Genomic DNA, 12,986 nt, shown 5'->3' with positions numbered 1-12,986 from the left:
AAAAATAGTATCTGCTGAAAAGAAGCCGCAGCCGACGTTCTGCAATCATTGAGAAACGGAGGAACGCACGTTCCCCGCTTATTTAGTCATGCTCATTGGCGCAATCATAGAAAGGTGTAGAGTTATTCAGCTAAAATGTAGCGCCTAACAAGTTTTCGCCAGACATGAATCACTGGGAGGCAAATTCCCACGCCGTATCCCATTCAGTTGTTATCAGCCGGGTAACAAGCACAGCGTTGTATTATCAGTGTCCCACATTTCACTGGATCCCCTGACCAGAAATAGGAAAAAAAACACAAATAATGGAACCATAGCAGACACTTCAGGTTCGGCCGATAAGCAAATCGTCTCGCTGACGACGCCTTCGACGTCGTAGTCCATATTCCAAATATACAAAATGGTATTGGGGTTCCCTTATCTCATCGCCGCCATCCATGGAATTTGTGGTCCGTTCTGGCAGTCTGCCCACTGTGCTGATTTTCTTTCTTTTTGGTTCTCTGGCTGCTCCCTGACTTGGTTTTTTATGTTCAGTCTGCCCTAAAATAGGGCTTGAAAACTAAGGCCTTAATTTTGTTAAGTAAAAAGCATAGTTAAGTACACCAAACCAAATAATGAAAAAAACTTATTACTATTTCTTTCTGGGTCGAAATATATAAGTAACTTTAAATAAAACAAATGCTGCTTGCTTATACAACTAAATTTTATTAATAAAGGGTATTCCAAAGTGCGTCTCCAACAGTGCTTTTTCCTTTTTGTTTTGCTTTGACTTCGTTTATGTTTCGCTTTTCATTTTGTTTATTTGCTTTGGCGTGAAACACTTTTTGTTTATTTCTGCGCTTGTTTGTTCCTTTGTCTCTCGGTTCCCGAGACTCGGCCAAATTGGCAACTGAAGTCCAGGCGTCTTCTTGCTGCTGTCGTCAATGCAAATTCCGTGAATCGAGTGAATCGCGAGGGAGCTCTCAGCATTTTAGACACGTACCTTCGCTGGACTTCCTTTTGGGGTATTATTTCACCCCGCTCCCTCAAAAAATCTCGGATTTATGGGTTAAATAAACGATTTTTGATTGGACTTTGCGTTTGGTTTTCTTTTTTTTTTTTTTTTTGACTCGAATTTAAAATGCGGGCGACACTTTTTCCTGTCTCTCTTTTTCGGCTTCGGTTTCGATTTTTAATAGCCCGTTCGAGGGTTTTTATTAGTCATCAAAAAAGTTGCCCATGCCTCTCCAGAAAAATACACAAATTTCCAGATATGTCGCACGATAAGAAGTGGTGGGAGGGTTTTGAGAACTTTTATAGGGTTCTTAACCATTGGTAACACCAAAGTTCTGCGCTCTCAAAGACAGACTTTCGTGTTGGATGGAACTTACTCGAATTTAGAATGCATTTGAGAAGACGCCTCTTCACATTCGCATTGTTCTTCGGGGGCAAAACCCCTAGAAATGCCCATCAACCGCACGACATACGTACATATGTCTAAACACGAGAAGATAACGTGGTTAAAACCGGGAACTGAGACTCCAGAACCGGCCACAATCGGGCCAAGAAATAGCGGCAGAACAGAGGGAATAATAGGAATAATAGGCGGAATTGAAGGAGGCGGAGTTGCGCACACATCAATGAAAGAAATATTTATAGTTAATGGAGCGATTAAAATTCAAAAGGAATGCAAATCAGAGCGTTGAGCGGCCGGGCCGTTTGCGGGGAGGTGTGTAGGAAATTATTAGCTAAAATCGGTGTCAGAGCAATAGAAACCGACCTCAGACCAAACGAAGCCGTGCTGTCATAATTTATGCAAGCGACGTAAACAGAGCAACGAACCATGAGCGATTCACGACACTCTCACTCACGTACTTCAGGGAAGACGCTGCACTCGGAAAAAAGTGGAATAATTTCATGAAATAGATATAACATTCTGGAAACAATAGCTCCTATGCTATATAGAAAAATCAGTCGAAAGAACCTCACGTAAAAGCAGCTATTCTTTTCTAAGCTCTAAAACAAAACCTCGAAATAAGATATCGCGAAATTCATTAAGATTCAGGCAAAAAGTATAAATTATATTCTTTAATGAATAATCATTTATTAAGGAAAGCTAAAAAGGTGTTTTTAGCGACCGAATCTCATTTAAAAGAATGCCTACTACAATATTTTGGATAGTTAATATATAATACATACATATGTGTATGCAGATATGCAAATATTGATTCTTCTTTATTTATTTTTCTCTGTGTATTTCTACCATTTCTAAGCTCTCTTCTGATCGCTCTCTCTAACTGAACACACCTTTCACCTGGCTTATTTTGCAGCGACGCCGCCAAGAACCTCGGATTCACAGTCATCATCGACATGCGCGGCAATGGCAACTGCTCGACCAACGTGAAGACGATATTGAAGGTGCTGCAGGAACACTTCAGCGCCAATATCCACAACGTGGTGATCATCAAGCCGGACAACTTCTGGCAGAAGCAGCGTGCCTCGATCTCCTCGCACAAGTACAAGTTCGAGACGACGACGGTGTCGATCGAGTCCCTCAACAAGATCGCTGAGAGTCACCAACTGACGGGTGATTTCGAGGGTCAGCAGCCGTACGATCATCAGCAGTGGACGGACGCCCGGTTGGCCATCGAGGACTTCTTCTGGCAGGCCGGTGATATGGCCGATCGCATCGACGATCTGCAGGAGGACCTCAATCGCAACGATTTCGCCGAGGACGTAACGCTGGCCAGGCACGCCATCGATCATCACAACGAGATGCGCAAGAAGATCACCAAGCTGCCCATCGAGGATCTCGACATTCAGGGCAAGAAGCTGCTGGCCAAGATCAACGCAGTGGCTCCGCCAGGCGGTCAGGTGAGCATGGATTCCATTCAAGAAATAGCAATTTGAGTTTAACTTCAACTCCTCAATCTTCATGTAATAAATATTACTTGTAGGCCTTTTTGCTCTTTTTTTTAATGTTTAATCTATTAAACAAATATTTACTGTATACAAGTAGGTGATAAATCTCTGAATCGTTAAGTGTTTAACAAAGATCTTTATCTGGTTACGTCCATCACTTCTTCCGTGAATATAAAATGTAAACAAATAAAAAAGTATTACGAGTTTCTGATTAATAAACACTCACAAATTTAACAGAAAAAGTCAATAGCCTCTGGTCTAGCATTCACTTCACTGAAATGTATGCCGAAAAAACTTAAACCGGAACCATTCGGGTTTTTTTTTCATGAAAATGAATTCTTTTGTTTGCCAACAGGTGGAATTAAATTGATGTTTTATTTGTTACATTTGTTTATAAATGTTTTAAATAGAAGGGCTTCTTTGTATTAAACTAATTAAAACCAATCAACATAAATTATTTAACCATCAATTTCGTAACAATAAACCAAAGTGATACATTTTCTGTTCATAAATATTTAAACACCTGCCCTGATTTGCTTTCCTAAAGTCGCCTAGGTGTTGCAAATATATAAATATATTAATATAGCGCAAACTATACAGCAGTTCACTTAGCAACATCAAGATATTTGAGGATGTCTTTTCTCTCAAATTTTAAGTTGAAACTCTGTTGCGAATTTCATAAAATTTAATACGCTTTAAAATCAACTTTTGTAACATGCCTTTACGTTTTCCAGCCCCCTGCTGGTTCCGGAGGCTCGGACATGGACTCGGGCACTTCCTCTGCCGGACAGCAATCTCAACCCTCGCAGCAATCTCGCTCGGTGAGCGGCAATCCGGACATGTCGGCCGCCGTGAACAAAGCCCTGCGGCAAATCGACCTCATTCACACCGGGCAGGAGAAGCTGCTGATGCTGTGGCAGCACAAGAAGGTGAAACTAGACCAGTGCTTCCAGTGGCGCCTGTTCGAGCAGGACTGCGAGAAGATGTTCGACTGGATCCTGCACAACCGCGATGTGTTCCAGATGAGCTACGTGGAGATAGGACACAACTACTCTGTGGCCAAATCGCTGCAGGACGAGCACCAGAAGTTCGCCGTGGCCTCCATGAATGTGTCCGTGAACATCGATAGGATCCTGGCAGTGGCAGCTCGGCTGATTGAGAGCCAGCACTATGCAGCTCAGCACATTAAAACGCTGGCCCAACGCTTGGACCGCACCTGGAAGGACTTTGCAGCGGGCTTGGACGAGAGAACGGCTGTCCTGCAGCTCAGTGTTCTGTTCCATCACAAGGCGGAGCAGTATTGCAACAGCGTGGCCAGCTGGGCAGCCGCCTGTCAGGCCTCGCAACCACTTCCATCGGATATCCAGAGCCTGGAGACGGCCATCCGGACACACCAGTCTCTGTACGAAGCCATGTGCCAGGCTTACACGGAGGTTCACTCCACCAGCAAGAAGCTGCTGTATCAACTGGATCACTTGGTGCAGGTCTGCAATCAACCGCCGCCACCTGGTGTCCCGGATCATCGAAAGAATAGCAACGGTGGCAGCTTTAACAAGTACGAGAGACAGAATCCGGCGGCGGATTACAGCGAGGGCGCCAGTCATGTGTTGGCTGTGATTCACCAGATCCTGGGACACCATCGCACTCTGGAAGCCAAGTGGCACCAGGAAAGATTGCGACTGCACCAGACCCTAGCTCTTAGGCTCTTCCAGGAAGATGTGAAGCAGGTCTTGGATTGGCTGAAAAATCACGGCGAAGTTTTCCTGCGGAAAAATACAGGTATTGGCCGGAACTTCCACAAGGCCAGGGTGTATCAGACCTCGCACGATAACTTCGAGAACGTTGCCCAGAACACCTACAGTAATGCCCAGAAACTTCTGACGGCTGCCGATGAGCTGGCCCGAAGTGGCGAAGCGGACCCCAATGAGATTTATTCTGTGGCCAGAGAGCTGGAACTGCAAGTGGGCAGCTTTGCGGAGAGAGTGGAGCAGAGGAGACGCCGCCTGGAGATGGCCGTCATTTTCTACACCCACGAGAAGGACGTGACCGCCTGGATAGATAAGCTGAGAAAGGATGTGAGCACGGACGAGACGCGGCTGTCGCAGGAGAATCTCGAGGGCATCGAATGCATATTGCAGCAATATCAGAGGGACAAGCAGGAGAGCTCCGTTAATGTCTGCCTCACGACGATTGCCCAGGGTGAAGCTCTGCTGCAGGAGATGCGTTCCCTGGAGTATGCGGACAATACTGGCTCCATTGCCGCCTTGGAGGCCACGCTCGAGAAGCTGAGCAAACAGAAAGTGGAGCTGGAGGAGCTCTGGTCAGCCCGCAAGTTTCGCGCCGATCTCATCCTGCGCCTGCGCTACTTCGAGCGGGACGCCATGGAGCTGTCTTCCCAGCTGGAGATCTGGTCGGAGTCTCTCCAGCATGCTGACCTCTCCAGGGACTACCAGAAGGCCGAGCAGCTCATACGCATGCACAACGAATCGGTGACGGACATGCAGAACGCCACCTACGAGATCCTGCAGCAGGGTCAGGACCTGCTGCAGCTGTTCGAGAACGCTGGCTTCATCTCCATGGCGGATAGCACGCACACGGCTCAGGCTAGGATTGAATATCTGCTCGACTTCTTGCGCGAACGGGAGATCGATCTGGAGGAAATGTCCGAGGCGAAGCGGGCAAAGCTCGAGCAAGCGGTGCAGCTATGTCAATTCCAGAACGATGCCAACCAGGTTATTTCGTGGATCCGCAATGGAGAAGCCATGCTGGTGGCCAGCTTCGTCACACCGAACAGCTTGCAGGAGGCCGAACAGCTGCGCAAGGGTCACGAGCAGTTTCAGGTAAACAAAACGAATATAAATAGGCTTTTGTATTGCGATTGTTAATGCTATTCCTCCATGTAGATTGCCATTGAGAAGACGCACACATCGGCGGTGCAGGTTAAGTATCGGGCGGACGCTTTGATCAATGCCAACCACTATGACCCGCAATCCATCAGGGAGATCAGTGATGATGTGACCAAGAAGTGGCAGCAGTTGGTTACCTACGCCGAGGAGCGCCACAAACTGGTGACCGCCTCGATAAACTTCTACAAAACAGCCGAGCAGGTGTGTTCGGTTTTGGACAGCTTGGAGCGGGAATACAAGCGGGAGGATGACTGGTGTGGCGGCGGGGGAGGCAGCGACAAAGCTCCCACCATCGTGCAGCTGATCTCGAAGCATCAGGAGCAGAAGGAGGCCTTCTTGAAAGCCTGTACTCTGGCTCGTCGCACGGCGGAGACTTTCCTGAAATACGCTAATCGATCACAGCAGTGCTACCAGTACAAAGGAAACTGCGAAGCCCATGTGAAGAGCAAGCTGGACAAGCTACTGACCCAGGAAAATCAAGTTCTAGACTACTGGACGCTGCGCAAGAAATCGCTGGATCAGTGTCAGCAGTTTGTTCTCTTCGAGAGGAGTGCCAAACAGGCCATCGAATGGATTCACAACACCGGCGAAGCGTACCTCTCCTCGAGATCTAACTTGGTGGGCATAAGCAAGGAGGAAACGGAGGGATTGCTCAAAGAGCACAACGAGTTCCGCAGCACTGCCAAGGAGACGCGTGAAAGGGTGAAGCTGCTCATCCAACTGGCTGATAGTTTGGTGGAAAAGGGTCACGCCCATGCCAGCGATATCAAGCAATGGGTGGCGTCTGTGGACCAGCGGTACAAGGATTTCAGCAACCGAATGGACAGCTACTGCGAGCAGTTGGAGAAATCCCTGGGCATGTCCCAGCAGCAGTTACTTTTGGGATGCGATGGAAACAGCTCGATAAGTTCGTCCTCGGGCGTCAGCAGTGGGGATCGCCACTCGGATCCCACGCTGGAAGCGAAGCTGAACAGCAGCAACAAGGAGAACAAGGAAATAAACGAGGAGAAGCGCAAGTCGGCGAGGAGGAAAGAGTTCATCATGGCGGAACTCATGCAAACAGAGAGGGCCTACGTCAACGATCTGGCCACCTGCATTAAGTGTTTCCTGGAGGAGTTCAGAGGTGGCAGAAATGTGCCTCCTGCACTCATTGGTCAAGAAGATGTGATATTCGGCAATATTAGGGAAATACACCACTTCCATCAGAAGATTTTCCTGCGCGAGCTGGAGAAGTACGAAACGATGCCGGAGGATGTGGGCCATTGCTTTGTGACCTGGGCCTCCAAGTTCGACATGTATGTGCACTACTGCAAGAACAAACCCACATCGAATAATCTGCTAGTCCAGCACGCGGGCAGCTACTTTGAGGAGCTGCAGCGGCGCCTTGAGGTGGACCATCCCCTGCCCGCCTATCTCATCAAACCCGTGCAGAGGATCACCAAATACCAGCTGTTACTTAAGGATCTCCTATCCTGCTGCGAGGAGAGCCATGGCGAAATCAAAGAGGGTCTCGAAGTAATGCTGAATGTGCCCAAAAAGGCCAACGATGCCATGCATCTTTCGCTGCTGGAAAACTGTGATGTCTCCGTGGACAAACTCGGAGAAGTTGTGCTGCAGGACGCCTTCCAGGCCTGGGACACCAAGCAAATCATCCGAAAGGGCAGGGAACGACGTGTCTTCCTCTTCGAGTTGTATCTCCTGTTTGCCAAGGAGGTCAAGGAGTCCAGCGTAGTCAAGTACCAGTTTAAGAGCAAGCTCATGACCACCGACATGGGCATCACGGAGCACATCGAGGGCGATGAGACCAAGTTCGCAGTGTGGACTGGTCGTTCGCCCATGCTCTCGGATTGCAGGATCGTTTTGAAAGCAACGAGCTTGGAAACCAAGCAGGTGAGTGAATTAAGATGGTTCTAATCGAAAAATAGATTTCCTATAAAGTTTACTTATGTGTCTATCAAATATCTTAATACTTTACTTTAATCCCTTTATTCTATTTTCAGATTTGGGTGAAGAAGCTGCGCGAAGTAATGCAGGAGACCTGCTTCTCGGGTACCTCATTGACCCTGCCAAAGTCTCCAGCCAAACACTCGGGCTCCTCGCAAAGATCTTCTAGGGATTTGGATGAACAGCTCACCGAGAACGATCATGATCGCTGCTCTCTAGCTAGTTTCGGATCGGGTAATACCACAGATAGTGATAATAAGGTAAGTCATCAAGAGATTTCCTCACAACAATCTTAAAAATAACTTTATTAACTCAGAATATTATGTAAGAGTAACTACATTTAGTGGCAATTTAAAAAACTTTCGTTCTGAAACGCTTTCATAGAAAGTATTCCCGTTATTTGTGTAAGCTTTTCATCTATTACTGAGTTTCCCGCTATTTAGCGGTTAGCTTTAAGCTCTCTAGGCAGCTTTCCCTTCGGTCCTACCTCACTTGCAAACAGCTTACCTGCACCATCCCCATCGAACACATCCTCCTCTCTCCAGGATTGGGAAGGCTGCTGCCACTGCCATTGGCCAGCTGAACTAGTTTTCCCACTTGCCGCGACTTCGGATCCGTTCGGCTCGGGGTCCTGCAACATGTTTAAAATTCATAGCAGGGCTTAATGAGATTTTCCTCGCTGGTGCGTGGAACTCTTCAAGACCGCTGGCTGTCGTCAGTTTGCAGCAGCAAGCAGCCTGTACTCGCACACGGATGGATCCTTGCTGTAGGTCGAGTGTGTGCCGGATTATATATGACTGCTTTTAGCGCTCTTTCGTTACATTTGCTTAATGTAAATTTTATGTGACACTTCTTTATAGTTAGGTCTGTCTGCCCGCGTCTGCCAAACTGTCAACGGCCAACATTTTCGGCATTCCCGGCCAGATTTCGCCTGCGTACGCCACTGAAACTAAAGAGCGCAGATTTCTAGCGATTTTACGACCCACATAACCGTTTGTCTTATGTGCAGGAGGTTGCTGAGGTTAAGGGTTTCACTTTGTGTTAGTTTTATATGCCTTCGGGATCCTCCCAGCTCTCAACAACTATTTTCAGTGTTTATTTCCATCTGATTATATTTTATGGTTACCATACTGTACTGAAAATGACAAAAATAATGAAGAGTAAAAACAACAGCTCTATCATTCAGTTTATTGAATGTCTAGTCATTTAAGGCATAGATTGAATTGTATTTACATTGCTCCTACAAATATTTGGATTGTATTGATGTATGTACTAAATAAATACAATAAAACAAAACCTATAACAATAATATGGGAAATTAATAAACTCTAAAATACGGTTCATTATCAAAAACGAAATTCCCGCCCATCTGAAAACCCAAAGACCCCAACGCTAATAAGCTGAGAGAGGAAAAGCTCTGGGAAGAAGCGCTCTCTGCGTTTCGCTGGAAAGCTTTTCGGTTTTCTTTTCGCCAATTTTAACCCCCTGGAGGGTAGTGGGTTAAGGCAATTGCTGTTGCGAATGTTTTCGGTGCGTTCGTCGCTGCGTGTGCTCGTGGATTTATATGCGGAGTGGATTCGGTGGAATCGTGGATTCGTGTGGGGCCGCTGCTCCAGTTGCTCCGCAGAGTTTCAGCCAAGAGGTTCGTTCGCTCACCGCCGGGTAACTCGGGTTTTCCTCAGTTTTCCTCTCGGATTTTCCATCGCCTGCTGCCTGCAGATGCGCGCCGCCCGGCCAAAAAACGCCAAACGCAGCAGCAGCCGCAGCAATCTCCTCTTCTTCGCTCTGGAACTGCGCTTACGTTTTCCTTTTCTTTGAGTGAACATACTTCAGAGGAGCAGAGTCGCATTCATCAGGCAACATCCATAATTTGTATGAAAAGCAAACACCTTCGTGTGTCAAGTGATTGAAAATCGACCATAATCACAGTGATAAGGACAACCGTGATAGCAGTGCACTCTAAAGATAAAGATTCAACTACAATCTCCCCTTCAAAAGTAAAAAGAAAGCCAGCTGGCTCGTCAAGTCAACGAATAATAACACCTCAAATGCCCCAAAAACTTAAACAATGCCTAAAAAGGAAGATTACATAAAAGGCGGCCTCTTGTTTAGGCCTTAAACTGTCCCAAAAATGTTGTAAACAAAGACCTGGCTTATATAAATAACTAGAAACAAAAAAAGTGAAACAACAATCCGAGTAACGCAAATAAATATGATAAAAAGCTGTTTCTGCTGCCAAAAACTACGCAAGCAAGAGGGGGGGAACCCTTTTTAGCATTTTTGCGAGCGCAAAAAAATGAGCTGAGGATGAAAATGTCTGCAGCAGCCGCAGGCGAAAAGCCACCCACTTTTCCGCCGCTGCTGCCTTTGACCTTTTTCACGCCTTTAGTCACTTGAGTAGCAGTTTCGTTCCCCCCATTTAGACGTTTCGTTGCCCCCTGGAAAAGAAAAACCCCTCGAGTACTGCTGTCAACTGCAAAGCGATCGCACTCTGAGTGTGTGCTATCATCAGCAGAATATCTCGAATTGAACAACTTTCGGTAGCCTTCCTTGAGATACACTCGAATAGAGGGACTTCTGTTATCAATTCCAAACGTTAGTGTTGAAATATTTATAATTTATGCATTTTATATTTCGTTCTTGGACATTAACTTTCAATCGTTTCGTTTTAAACATTATTTTTCTGTCTGATGATGTGCCAAATATTTCTATAATTTGTTCCTTACCTATTTTCATTCTAAAATTTTCGCTAACACTCAAAATAATGCAGAGAAATCAGTCTAAGTTCAAATATTAAAAATCAAAAGAACAAATACAGAGTTATTTTGTATTTAAAACATATATATATTTTAAAGAATTTATTTATTTCTTCTATTTTGAAAGCTTTTATCATTCGATTCAGGTGTTCATAGAAATTGTTTGATGATTAAATCTTTTAACACTCTAAATACATATATAAAGAGCATTCAGAAGTTAGACTTTCTTTGCCTTAGTTTTTTTATTTCGCGCTTTGTTAGAGATTTTATCTAAATGCATATTTGGTTTTTGTTTTCAACCCAATTCCCCAGCCACTTTGAAGAGTATCTGATGGTTAACGCCACCCCGGGCTTTGTTCTTGAATTGGCCATTTGCAGGGGGCACGCTTCGAGTTGAGTCGACTCACCCGAGTTGGGGCCATTAATTTCACGCTTATCTATTGCATTTTAATATTTATTTCAACGCGATAGGGTTGCGGTTCCGTTGTTTGGCTAATGCGGCTGCGGTTCTCCCTGTTTGCAGTGGGGTTCTGTTTTGTACTTTTTATTCAGTTGTGGCTGATGTAGACACGACATGTTTTGGTCATTATAATTATCGAGTCGATGCATTGCAATTTAATTTGAGTGCCAGTTGTGTGGACGGCAAACAGCGGTGGCGAGTGGCGAGTGCCAGTGTCCAACCCCATGCACTTTCCTATATATCCATCAGTTGTCAGTGGTCGGTGGTCGGTGGTGCTCCTTGTTAGTTTTCCCTCCCTTTCACCATTTCCATAATGGACCCGGCCCTTTGCCAAAGGCCAGTTTGGCCTAATCTAATCCAATTTGCAGCCCGGAAGCAATTAAAACAGCATACGAACAACACAAACATTTGCAACTGTGGTCGTTGGAAACCGCTTAGTTAACCCAACAACACCGAACAAAGGAAACACATTTCCAATGCTGACTAGAAACATTTTTCGAATTGCGGTGGGATGCTTTTTCCAGATAAAGTTTTTCCCTGCTTCTATTTTTATCCCGTTTAGGAAAGAGGGCGAAAGTTGCAAAGCTTGTTCTAAGTTTAGCAGACGGGATTAAATCAGTTTTGTGTTTTTTAGACGTTAAGGATAATAACTAACTGGAAACCCCACTTTTTGGCCTTACTTTCTGTTCATTTTGTTGAAAAGTAAAAATATTTTCTTTAAATAATGAATTCGTATACTTTTGACGAGTTTTTGTTCCTTGTATAATTTTGTTTTTCTTTAAAACAAACTTCAAATCCCAAGCAAGATTGTTGAAGATGCTGGCAAAATACTTGCTACCTGAAATTTAGTTATTTACCACCAAGGAGGGAGTAAGCCAAAGTTGCTAACTTAAATTAAATTAATTAAGTTTGAAATGTGAGCTTTGCTTTAACATCACTCTAACTCGCTCCAGTTTCCCCCTCAGTGTGCATTCATTTGCAAAAATTGAATTAGGTTAGCTTTTTGAGTGAATGAAATGAAAGTATTAGGCCAAAGAAAACGAAAATATTTCTGGCATTTTGTCAACGCCACAAAATGTCAACGAGTCCTTACAGTGGGTGTAAATACACACACCCACGACCAGGGAAAGAAGCAAAGTTTTAAGACGCAAAGTCGCGGCTGAAACACTGGCGGCATCAGGAGTACAAAACGAGCCATCAGCATCTGGCCAAAAGTGATGGCAATGCCACTTAGCCAGCAGCTGCTCGAAAACTCACACAATCACACAAATGGCCGCTGCGAATTTCCTCGAACATATGCAAATTTTAGGGGCAGCTCATGCTGAACATTTGCAAATACCCTTACCATTGTGGCTTAATGTTGCATACATTTAGCAATAAAAAATTTATAAATAAGTTAAGCAAATCAAATGTTTTTCTATTGAGCCGGGTAAGAATTCCTATTGACGGCTCAACCGGAAATTATTGAATTCATAGTTTTGAAAGAGATTTTAAGGAAATTTATGAATTGAAAATAATTTATTGACAAGCAATAAGGAACTCTTGTTTCACAAAACCAATCGGCTTTCTGATTTCGAAAAGAGTGTTCCCATTACACTTGAGGCAATTTCTTCACCTTTCTCTTGTGAGCGTTTTTCGCAAATTGCTTTCCCCTGAACTATTACAGAGGTAAAGACTGTGATGGCAACGCAGCGAGAAAAGCACACAGAATCAGAGAAAAACCCAATCATAATTGCTCGCCCGCGATTCCGAGATTTGCGGACCGGGTGAAGTGCCAGTCGCTATGGCGCACCTGCCACATCTTCCGAATCGTGGGCATTTTTTTTCGGAAACACGCGCTAAACGCCTGGCAACGTCCGAAGAGCAACAAACAGAAATGTGTAAAAATAACAAACCCATGTGCATAGGTATAGGCGTATATACGGACATAGTTCTGAGTAAACAAACGTGCGCTAAGAAAATTCAAGATAAATTTTGCGCCGTTTGTAGGTGGCCAGCTTTTTATCTATGCAAATAAAATAA

At 45.0% G+C, this 12,986-nt stretch overlaps 1 protein-coding gene across 2 annotated transcripts in view; it reads left to right on the top strand.

Annotated features, from left to right (window-relative positions):
• The window catches only part of LOC108100350 (kalirin), a 41,746-nt gene that overhangs the window by 3,340 nt on the left and 25,420 nt on the right, over nt 1-12,986 (top strand). For both annotated transcript variants that reach the window (XM_017204177.1, XM_017204178.1), the window contains exons 3-6: nt 2,307-2,850; nt 3,633-5,738; nt 5,802-7,694; nt 7,805-8,008. In XM_017204177.1, coding sequence (XP_017059666.1) covers nt 2,307-2,850; nt 3,633-5,738; nt 5,802-7,694; nt 7,805-8,008 — 4,747 coding nt within the window. The remainder of the gene's footprint in view (nt 1-2,306; nt 2,851-3,632; nt 5,739-5,801; nt 7,695-7,804; nt 8,009-12,986) is intronic.

This window comes from Drosophila ficusphila, unplaced genomic scaffold (genome assembly GCF_018152265.1).
Source record: "Drosophila ficusphila isolate 14025-0441.05 unplaced genomic scaffold, ASM1815226v1 contig_286, whole genome shotgun sequence".
Classification (NCBI taxonomy): Eukaryota; Metazoa; Arthropoda; class Insecta; order Diptera; family Drosophilidae; genus Drosophila; species Drosophila ficusphila.
Note: the sequence above shows the minus strand (reverse complement) of the source record. Positions and strands in the feature narration are given on the sequence as shown.